This window comes from Sander vitreus, chromosome 2 (genome assembly GCF_031162955.1).
Source record: "Sander vitreus isolate 19-12246 chromosome 2, sanVit1, whole genome shotgun sequence".
NCBI classification, from domain to species: domain Eukaryota; kingdom Metazoa; phylum Chordata; class Actinopteri; order Perciformes; family Percidae; genus Sander; species Sander vitreus.
The window spans coordinates 9,143,176-9,154,873 of record NC_135856.1 but is presented as its reverse complement, the minus strand read 5'-3'; the positions used below and the strand labels follow the sequence as shown (position 1 = coordinate 9,154,873).

General features: G+C 43.7%; 1 protein-coding gene across 2 annotated transcripts; it reads right to left on the bottom strand.

Moving 5' to 3' along the window:
* Positions 1 to 864: 864 nt before the first annotated feature.
* On the bottom strand, positions 865 to 9,260 carry LOC144534351 (perforin-1-like). 2 transcript variants are annotated; one of them, XM_078276256.1, is made up of 11 exons: positions 8,997 to 9,260; positions 8,883 to 8,913; positions 8,156 to 8,442; positions 7,989 to 8,068; positions 6,595 to 6,640; positions 6,183 to 6,325; positions 5,957 to 6,095; positions 5,764 to 5,844; positions 3,769 to 4,262; positions 3,579 to 3,672; positions 865 to 1,664 (listed from the first exon to the last, which is right to left on the bottom strand). In XM_078276256.1, exons 3-11 carry the CDS (start codon positions 8,423 to 8,425, stop codon positions 1,452 to 1,454), a joined length of 1,560 nt encoding a protein of 519 aa, XP_078132382.1. In that variant the 5' UTR covers positions 8,426 to 8,442; positions 8,883 to 8,913; positions 8,997 to 9,260; the 3' UTR covers positions 865 to 1,451. The 2 variants fall into 2 exon arrangements, with proteins under 2 accessions (XP_078132382.1, XP_078132372.1); XM_078276246.1 differs by having other exon boundaries at positions 8,883 to 9,260.
* Positions 9,261 to 11,698: the final 2,438 nt, after the last annotated feature.

The following is an 11,698-nucleotide window of genomic DNA, read 5'->3' as shown; positions in this document are numbered from 1 at the left end:
TACCGGTCGCAGAGGAAATATTTCGATCCACTGTGAAACATTGCCTTCTGTAAGTAGGCTATAGGCCTGTGTCAAAGTCTTGCATTGAAAGGATTCGAAGAAAACCAAACGCTGGCACTCTTACATAAGTAGGCTAAGGTTCTAATGAATTGTCTAAAACAAACGCGTTGCAGCTAGTTTTGTTTTCTTTGTGTTGTAGGCTAAATAACCTTTAGAAATGTAAGGATGAGTGTCAGATAGAAATGTCTCTCTAATACACCACACACATACACACACATACACACACACACACACACACACACACACACATACACACACACACACACACACACACACGACTTGTTTAAATAAATACATACATTTATGTTGTTAAAAAATAACATTGTTGTTGTATCAGCAATATCTCCAAGTTTTGTTTTTCACTGTAGAAATCTCAAATGTTATAATGATTTGCCGATGCAAGAGAGTACCGGCACCTTTTCTTTCCCACTTCAAGCACTTCAACCAGCCAAGCAGTTTGTGTTGGAATTTTAAACTCTGGTCAATTTATGAGGACAAATGTTAACTGCTCCTCAGATCTCTGCAAGGTAAGACAGCTAGCTAGACTATCTGTCCAATCTGAGTTTTCTCTCGCATGACTAAAACAACTTTTGACCGTACACGTTAAACCAAGTTTAAAGAAATGCCAATAAACCAGAGCACGTTTTTCTCCCATCCCAGAATGCTGTGTGGACTAGCCAGACTCTCCTTTGCAGCGCTGTTAAGGAAGGTGTGGCAATGCGAGACTAGTGCATCCTCGGTTCCACCCGTCCAAAGGAGATCCGAGCCGAGGAGTCGAGGAAGAGACTCGAGGAGTCAAGGAGGTACAAATTTGGGAGCAAGGCCCCATGGGTCTTTATTTGCATGAGAAGCTGACACAAAAAAAGTAAGGATATGACAGATTTTATGCAAGTGAAATTTGAAAATAAACAGCTACATAAGTGCTAAAATACCTGTGCTCACAGGCCTATATTCTTAATTATAATCAGCTGAAACCAGACAAAATGATTATTTTCCATTGTATAGTGAATATTAGTAAGTATGTGAATTTAACCATAATTTAAGTGGTCAAAATATGTTTTGTTTAAAGCTTTAACAAAGAAAACTGAATATTGTGGTGTCTTAATAGGAAAAAAAAAGGTCCTTAGTCATTTCACCTATTACATTACTGGTTCATTGCACTTAAAGCAAGTAATTAACAGATCTGATATCACACTTGAGTGAGTCCAACTGAAACCAAGATGCTTTTTTGGTTTGCTACAGCATACATATCTGCTTTGTACATACCTTTCCCTGTGTTCCCCTTTAAGAAAGTTAACAACCAACACGTTGACAATTTTGACTACAAAAAGGGATGACTACATGTGATTTCAGTTGAACTAGAAAAGCGAGCAGCAGTAAAGGCATCTTTTTTACTGTGGAGATGGTTTGTAAAGGTTACACATGTCTCCAGTCAGATGAGGGTCACAGGTCAGAGTATACTCAAACTCAAAGCCGCCCGCCTGGTTTTCACAGGTGAATCTGTGTGTTCCCTCTCTCAGGTCCGTCTTACATGATATCAGAAGGTCATCGTATTGCAAGTCCTCGTCCCAGACCTCCAGCTTCAATTGATGGTATGTGGGCACCTTCATAAAAAAAACTCATCCTGATTAACTAGTAACACAGAACCATCTGAGAAGTTGTCATTGGAAACTGTTTGGAAAAGGGCAGGCACTTTTAAACAATACATGGCAGGTGATTGGATGAACCGTCTGTCTATCACGTCCGCAATTGTTGTTTTGAACAAACTGTTACCGTCACACACACCATAGTCTCGCTTTGCCAGATCATCCACACTCTGCAGAGCGGAGGACTGTCTGGCTAGTCCACACAGCATTACGGGATGGGAGAAAAACATGCTCTGGTTCATGGGCATTTCTTTAAACCAATCACAATCGTCATGGGTGGTGCTAAGCGCCGGACGGAGCCGCTGCAAAATAGTTGTGCGAGAGAAAACTCAGATTGGACAGATAGTCTAGCTGTCTCAATTTACCTTGCAGAGATCTGAGTAGCAGTTAACCATAGTCCCTTATAAATCCACCAGAGTTTAAAATTCAAACAAAAAAGAAAGCAGAATGAAACGGAAAGCGGCGAAAATACATGCATTTGGCAGAATTTCCTGCGGCACCGGCGCAATCTCAGAAGTGGAACGTCAAGGATATAGACTACACACACCAATAGAATAGATCGATAGAATCGCTCACCGGCGATCGCCGCCCAATGCATGTCGGTTAGATTTGTGTCCGACTTGATCCCGACTTGCTCTGACTTCATGAACAAGTAGGCAACGATAACCTCACGAGATCTAGGTGGCCTCAGTTTTGGGAGGCAGACAGTTTAGTATTAAGGATCTTTGGCAAGACCCAGGCGGACCCAGGGCATGATGGCAAACGCCTGGCTCTCAGCTGATCTAACAGCTGATTTGTTCAGAAGCGACTCAACATGATGACGTTTTATATAAACTTTTTATTGTTTTTGTCTGATTTAAAGTTGTGTGGCTGATGGTGACGTTTAGAAGTCAGAGAGACTACATCCATTCAGATTACGGATATTCTACAGTCTGTTGTTTATTAACATCAGCAACAGATCGCATGTAGCCTAGGGCATTTTAACAGCTGCTCTGTCATAATAACAACAACTGGAGACTGTGTACAAGCTGATATATGGGTCTGATAACATTTATTAAATTGGAATCGGTCCTAACAGGATGTGAGTGTTTCTGTGACTTCCTGTTCAGACTGAAGGCTGCTGGAAACGGCTGTAAACTGTCCGACTTGACCGCAGGTTTTGGTCACCACCCCCGGCTGCCACTGCCTGCTCTCGTCCACTTTACAGGCGAGGCGCAGTTCATCTCGAACGAGCCTGATGTGTTTGTGTCTGAACTACCAACTCACCGAGCCAATCAGTGTTCGGTGAGGAGCTACTGGCACCGGCCGCAACTGTTAAATAATGGTGGACATGATAGACGGATTGTTCATCCAAAAATGGGTTAGTGTGCATCATATGAGGATCCAGGAAGTTGAAATGTGTGGCCACTATGCAAAAATCATCTCATAGCCCACTGCTGTCCCTGGGGTTTTGGTCAGATGGTTTGCAACTTACTCTTTGTTAAACACCACCCCCCTTATGTTAATGTTGCTACACCTCTCAAGGTCGCATTGCACATATGCAGTTTACAGTTATATAAATGATGGTGTTCTTTTGAAAATGGGTCTTCAATTTTAAACAGATGTAAACAAGAGCAGACTTCTCATTTCTAGTTGACTATGCATTTTGTTGTCTGCAGCTAGCTAATTTGATCCGCTAACAGGACAGGCCCAATATTGTCACTCATGCAATTCCTGCCCTGAACAGGTATATTTCTAGTGTAACTTGTAACACACTTATCTTTTTACAATGCTAGGCTCACACAGGTGATAGAAATAGTAACTTTAGTCTACAGTTCATCTAAAAGTACATCAGACCTACTGAGCTGATCTGTAATGAGAAGATTTACTGACCGTGCCCAGAAAATAACGAGCGTTCCATCTGGGATTGTTTGACTGGATCATGTTAGTCCTGTGATAGAAGGATCCGTACCGCATCTTAGCATAGCTGTGAATAGGAGGAAACAAGGAAAAAGCAACTCTTGAATTAATGTTGTTTGATATACCACCTTCAGATCTTAATTCCTGACCTCATTTTATTCACCTATCAGTCTCGCCAACATAATCTCCGTGCAGATCCCATGCTCGGATAATGGTCACAACCACTGTTCCCCTCCAGTTTTGTAGAGGACAGCAGTTGTAAGCCAGGTTAGAAGTGTACCAGCAATTTGGTTCTCTATGTGAGCTGCTCATGGCATTGTCTTTTAAGTACTGCTCTATGGCCGCCTTCATCCCTGCCTTCTGTGTCTCAGTTGGCATCAGCTCATACATTGGCCTGAGGGAGTACGAAACAACATCCGGGTGGTCCTTAAGGGTTTTCAGCCAATTCCCATAGCCAAAGGAGTCACTGTGAGTAAGAGAAAACTCCCCCAACCAACCAATGCCTCCTGACACCTCTGTGAAGTGATGGTGGAGACCAGAGCTGTACGAGGTGGAGACGTCCTGGTTCTGTAGGACCTTGGTGCAAGACGGTTGGTTACCTGATAATTTCACCTTCCCCAGGCCTACAGAAATACCCAGTGATAGGCAGGAGTGGACCTAGAGGACAGGAGGGAAAAAATACTGTTTACTATACTATTTATATTCATTCAGGCCAGCTTAGGTCTGACTCTCGCATTAAATGCACACACTCAGGGAGAGACAATATTTTTAATGTTACAAGCTAGGTTAGTCTTATGTTTCGTTGTTCAATGAGCCCAGGCTAGCTTTGCCTTGTAACAATTGTCACATTCTCCCTCTCTGTCCCTCCCTCCAGCCACATTTCCACTCCCCAGGCCCTTCATTGCCATTCTTTAGCCAGATGCCCTTAGACTTTTACACCTGTCCCAGTCACCTGACTCTCACAACCAGCCAGTACTGCCAGTAAGTCTTTGTATCTACACCTCTTCAATAAATCGATGAACTCTTGCTGTCTTCTGGATTGTCTGCATATGGGTGCTTCCCTTGTCACCTCGCAGTTGCCCCAGTGACAGAACAATATGGGCAAAAATGGACGCGGAAGATTAATCATTTTTTGTGGATGAACTTAATAGAGTGACTCACACCATTCATTGCCTTCTGAACTACTGCAGTGAACACCTTCAGTATTAAGCAAAAATATGCAGCTCTGTTACTGGCCCTCTGGGCAGTGTCTCATAAATCTTTGATGAAATTTCTACCTGGACTGGCAGATAATTTTACTTTTAACACTCCAGCCCCCCTGTCTACTGGTGTTGGCCTGCCTCTCAGTCGGCTAGACTCGGCATCTAGCCTGCCCAAATCCTGTATTTCCTGGACCATATGAGCCTTCAATGGACTAGGTGAGCCTCCCTGATGTTCAGCAGCCATAATTAATTGGGACTCACCTTGCCTTTTTCCATCCCTGTGTTGGAACCCCAAGAAGGAGTGGTCATTACGGCACACAAGGCCATTTGCTTTCTCTGCTTTTTTAGCTGGCCATCTCTGCCAAAGCCCTGCCAGAACATCAATTGGCCATCCGCCTGAGGTTCCCTGCTCCGCCGCGCTCCATCATCCAGGCCACCCATCTCTTAGGTTCCCTCTGAGCCCCTTTTTGCAGTCAGTCGCCTGATTGCCATTGTTGCTTTGCACCTATGCATTCAACCCTCTAATAATCCTTTAACCTAGAACTTGGAACCTGTACCAGTATCTATCACTACCTGCCTGCATGCCTGACTGCCTGACTGTCTCGTTGCACCTTTTTTTGGTTTACCTGTGGACTCTCACTTACTTCTATTTGGACTCTATTCATGGTAATGAGACTTATCTACACATTTTCTGATCCCTGAACTCTTCCTGTCTACCTGAACTGTTTGCATTTGGGCCCTTCCCTTTTCGCCTCAACCCAGTGACATTTATGAATTTAGCATAAAATTGATTGACATTACTGTATGATAATTGTTGCATAAATCAAAAATGTTTTTTTCTGAGAGTCTTTCAAGGCAGTGTAAAAACCTTTGTGTTTGTGTGCATGTGCAGTGTGTGTACAACTATCCATTTTGCTTACTGCGTACACTGTAAAAGGTACGTCTGCTACATGTACCTCGCTTGAGGAGAGCCCATTCAGTGAGGACAAACAGGTACGTACAGCTGTGACTCGCCTGAGTCGGCCCCCTAGGTAAACCTGAAATGAAGTACAATGTTGTTAAGACAAAGAAATATGGCATTTTTTTAAATTTGTGAATTAAGGACATTATTAATGGAAATTAAAATGGTCTGTGTGTATGAGTTTTAACCTGGTGGATGTAGTGTGTGCCATAGGTTTGTATGAGCTCACTGTACTGAGCCCTGGTGGAGGAGACGTAGACACTCGGCAGCCTGGCCAAATCCATACTGAACTCGGAGCTGAGGGGCGGTCTGAGGGACACACGGTAACTAGACACAAAGAGACGAATAATAAATTATCCTAAAACAACTGAAGAATCCAAACTTCAGTGGGGATGCATGGTCTTCAAACCCTACCTATAATGGCTGCAGGTGACCATGTGAGTGCTGAAGGAGTAGCGGTCCTCTCTGGTCCTCTTTGTAGCAAAGGCATACGCAGTGGAGCGTGTTCCTCCGACCTCCAAGCCGGCAGTCACAAACTTATCTACATTTAGGCCACTCTGATAAAAAAAAAATAAAAGCTCATGAACTGCTTGATGTTTACCCATAATCACCAAAAAGGAGGTAAAATAAAAAAAGAATCATATGTCTACATATACGGAAGAGGATTAGGGCCACGTGAAAAATTTGAGTTCTGAGTTTAAAGTCAGAATTCTGAGATTTTTTCACGTGACCCTAATCCTCTTCTGTAGTACACATCTATCAGTTATAATAATACTATTATAAAATTATAATTTAATGTCAACAATAGCTGTGAGAAGTTTCCCACCTTCCAGTTGTTACTGTCCTGGGATGTGAAAGTGTTAATCAGTGAGCTGTGGACACAATTTACAGGAAAGAAGAACCATTAAAGCTTTTTCATTTCTAAATTCATTTGTAGCTTTTTTTTTTCCTTTTTTTTTTTATTTATTTTTTTTAGGCTCATGTTATTAAGGGTATTGACACCAGAGTTGATCCGCACCAGAGTTCAGATGAGCTTTCGCACCGCCACAAACTAACCGGACTATCCGACCAAACGCTCCAAGGTTTGGAGCAAATGAGGTAGGCCTAGGTGTAAAAGCAACCTTAAACCTAACATCTATGTCAGACTTTATGGAGAGACCCCGAATGGAAGAGATAATTGGTGTCCAAGTCTGTGATGTTCAAGATATTACGAAAGAACAGAGAAGTAAGTCATTTTGCTTTTAGCTTTAGTAAAGTCTGGTGCATATTTCACAGGAATTGACTGACATGTCATGGTGGATATGATCCATTCAGTAATAACACTCACCTAAAGGATTATTAGGAACACCTGTAAGATTTCTTGTTAATGCAATTATCTTATCAACCAATCACACGGCAGCTGCTTCAATGCATTTAGGGGTGTCGTCCAGGTCTAGACAATCTCCTGAACTCCAAACTGAATGTCAGAATGGGAACGAAAGGTGATCTAAGCCACTTTGAGCGTGGCATGGTTGTTGGTGCCAGACGGGCTGGTTTGAGTATTTCATAATCTGCTCAGTTACTGGGATTTTCACGCACAACCATTTCTAGGGTTTACAAAGAATGGTCTGAAAAAGGAAAAACATCCAGTATGCTGCAGTTCTGGGGGGTGAAAATGCCTTGTTGATGATAGAGTTCAGAGGAGAATGGGCTGACTGATTCAAGCTGATAGAAGGTCAACTTTGACTCAAATAACCACTCGTTACAACCGAGGTATGCAGCAAAGCATTTGAGAATCCACAACACGAACAACCTTGAGGCGGATGGGCTACACCAGCAGAAGATCCCACCAGTTACCACTCATCTCCACAAAAAATAGGAAAATGAGCCTAAAATTTGTACGAGCTCACCAAAATTGGACAGTTGAAGACTGTAAAAATGTTGCCTGATCTGATGAATCTCGACATTCAGATGGTAGAGTCAGAATTTGGCGTAAACAGAATGAGAACATGGATCCGTCATGCCTTGTTACCACTGGGCAGGCTGGTGGTGGTGGTGTAATGGTGTGGGGGACCCCTTTCGCCTTCAGAACTGCCTTAATTCTTTGTGTCATTGATTCAACAAGGTGCTGGAAGCATTCTTTCGAAATGTTGGCCCTTATTATATAGGATAGGGTCAAACACGGTATTAGTATGGTGTTCCTAATAATCCTTTAGGTGAGTGTATAATGCGGTATAATACCTAACAGAGTTGTGCACACTGTCGAAGAGATGAAAATTGCAGCGGCTGAATGAGCGCCAATCCACTGCAGAGACTGGAAGCTGAAAATGAAGGTGGGTACACCATGTTTAACATTCACAAATGTTAAAGTTGATGTAGATGTATTGTTTACTTAATTAATTAATTACTTTCTGCAGGCTGTTGCCTTGAAGAGGGTTGCTGCAGAGAGTACAGGTGCCAGCTGGGGTGAGGAAAGTCTTCACGTCAACCACGTAGGCTCCTTTACGCCGCAGGGTGACAACGTCAAAGCCCTCCCCCACCAGGTTGTGGCCTGGTACAAAGGGAGCGGACTGACACTGGCTGGAGTTTTCAGTCCGACAGGAGAGAACAGGCGAGTGGTGCGACAGAAAGAGCAGGAGACTCGGGTAGAGAAGGAATGGGGTTGAAAAGGTGAGCATGGCTGCAGTCAAAGAGACTGAAATAATTCAGAGAAAGACAAAGAGAGTGGATAAGGACAAATACATATTTGGGAGCTTAAAAAGCAATATATTGGCATATAGCAACTGTCTCTAACCTCAGTCATATTGATTTGCAGACAAAAGGAAAAAAATACTCCTCTTCTAACAATGGCTCCATTTAGGGAGGGGCACGACAGAAGCAGTCTAATAAACAACCTTGTTTAATCAGGCCGCAAACCACCACACACGGAGACAAAAGGATAAATGTTGTAAATGAGGTGCAATGGGCTAGCGGTTGTAGAGTCAACAGCAATTATTACACGTCAAATCACATCAAACCCCTCCTCATACTATGTCCGACCAATTCGGAAATCAAAATCGAGCATACATAGAGATCTGTACAGGAATACAGTACAACTTGTGATTCAAGCCAATAAAATGTAATTGTCAAACTCACCAAGGCACGATCCAATGACCAATGTTGTGATCTGCAAAAAGCAGAAAATAGTTATGCTGGTTGGCAGAGGAGCTACTCTTTCGACAGAAGGTAAACGAGTACAAACTTGTGAACCTTTGTCAAAGCGTGTGGTCACATTGATAGAGCAAGTTTCTCAACCTCCTCAGTCTTATTCTATAGTGGCTGATACAATATGATCATTTGTCTTTCTAGTTGATGCTACAAAATGTCTAAACGTGGCCCAAATCAGTTCCAGCCTTATGAGTTTGTTGTGCAGCAAAGATGACACTCTATCTTGCAATGCACAGCCGCATTCTTTCTTCAGCCTGTCTCCCTGCCAGCTTTGGATCAACCAACTTCCTTATCTTCGCCCATTCACATCTGCTTGGTCCAGAGGGCTGTGCTGTGGCAAAGACTCGGACTAATTTGCAACAAGAATTGTTTGGCGTCATTGACTCTTCGCCTCACATTTCTTTTGCTGTCTTGCCCACTTTCTAACCATGTGATCTGGGACTATGGTAAAGGTGTTTTGCTTAAACAGACTTTGCATTTGGTTACATGTTGGTTGAACATGGTGTTGCTCTGTAGTTTTGTTGGTTTATGTTATTAAAAGCTCATCTGGCTCAAACTAAAAATAAAAGTTTATGGATGCAAGATGTTACCTGTACACTGTACGCCATATTGCAACCTATCCATCCAATCCATCCATTTGTTGTTGTGGGAGGCTGTTACGTCCCTAATTTGTCTAGGGGTGGAGGATGCAAACAATTTAAAATAACAAAACTGGGAGATCTAGACAAACGGTAAATAAGGTAATTTACTGGACACAAAGCAACTGAAAGCAATCTCTAAAAGGAAGACGATTACTGGCTCTTTGTCACTGATTCGATTCAGGTTTTCACAGCTTCTCATGGCAGCACTTCTCTGCTCACACGGCTCACTCTCTGCTCACTCTGTTGGCTTCCACTGAAGCTTCACCTTCACTCTGGCTTGGCACCTTAGCGTCCACTGGCCGCATTTGCCCCTGGCCAACCTGCTTACCAGGTAACAGTAGCCTTACCAAACTCACACTTGGCCAAATTAAGGGTAAGAGAGGCGTCTGCCAGCCACCGGAATACAGTTTCCAGACTGGACATGTGACTCCCCCACTCACTGGAGTAGACCACCACATCGTCAAGATACACACTGCAGTTAGGTACATCTCCTAATACACGCTGCATTAGGCGCTGAAAAGTGGCAGGCGCGTTCTTCATGCCGAAAGGCATCACGGTGTACTGCATAAACACATCAGGCATGACAAAGGCTGATATTTCAGAAGCTCGCTGTGTCAAAGGAACCTGCCAGTATCCTTTGAGTAGATCAAGCTTTGAAATACAATTCAATTTTATTTATAGAATCAAATCATTTATCTATCTATCTAAATACAGTTATCTCGAGACACTTTACAGATAGAGTAGGTCTAGACCACACTCTATAGTTTACAAAGTCCCAACAATTCTAGTAATTCCCCCAAGAGCAAGCATTTAGTTTGACAGTGGCGAGGAAAATCTCCCTTTTAGGAAGAAACCTCGGCAGACCCAGGCTCTTGGTAGGCGGTGTCTGACGGTGCCAGTTGGGGATGTGATGAACAGTGAAAATAATAGTCACAATAAAGATAATGGAACAGTGACTAGAAATAGTAGTCTTAGTTTATGTCATAGTAGGGCACTGCGGGGCGTTACAGGATGTAGCGTGGTACGCCAGAGCATAGCTGGATGTAGCAGGACATGGCAGGGTTCAGCTGGATGCAGCAGGACACTGCAGGGCACCGCAGAGCGTAGCAGGGTGTAGCAGGGAGTGCAGCAGGACCACGTTGACAGCTGCAACCAAGATCTTGGTGCCATCCTAATCCAAGGAAATATGCTGGGCGAAAAAAGAAAACATAAGGACTCCGGGGAGTAAACTCCCCAGAGCTAGGTTAGTAACAAGCACTTCTGGGACAAGGATGCACACAAATGGAAACAAATGGAAAGAGTGAGGAGAGAGCAGCTCAGTGTGTCGAAGGGAGGAAGTCCACCGGCAATCTAGAACTATAACAGCATAACTAATGGCGCTTTTCCATTACGTGGTACCTGCTCGACTCGCCTCGACTCTACTCGCCTTTTTTGGTTTTCCATTACGAAAAAAAGTCCCTGGTACCTGCTAACGGGTACTTTTTTTAGTACCACCTCAGTCGAGGTTCCAAGCGAGCTGAGCCAAACCCAAAAGGTGACATGAAAGCGACAGACGGGGGTGTCCTGAACAAACCCGCCATTTTTAAATAGTTTAGCCAGCTGTGTTTATTTTTGCTGCCTCCAGCTTCATTTGAAACAAAATGTGTCTTCTGGCTGTGGCAACAACAACACATCCTCGACGTTCTGTGTGTGTGTCGCGTTAGGTCACGGCAGTTTACTGCGGCGCCGCTATGACGACCAGCCACGCTGAGGCGGTACTAAAATCTGGAATGGAAAACGGACGCACAGTGAGGCGAGTCGAGCAGGTACCATGTAATGGAAAAACGCCATAAGAGAGAGAGAGAGAGAGAGAGAGAGGTTAAGGAGAGGAGCCTGGTGGGGCTAGAACTCTCCCCAACTGGATCGGGCTGTACTGGCCTGCCTCCCTCTACTTTTATTATATTATTGATTATATGGTAGATGAGTCTGACAACTATGAAGAGAAGCAGGTGGGCCGGGCTAGGTGGACGCTGCAACTCCTCACTCACTAACTATAAGCTTTATCAAAGAGAAGGGTTTTCAGTTTATTCTTAAACATGGTGACGGTGTCTGCCCCCGAACCCA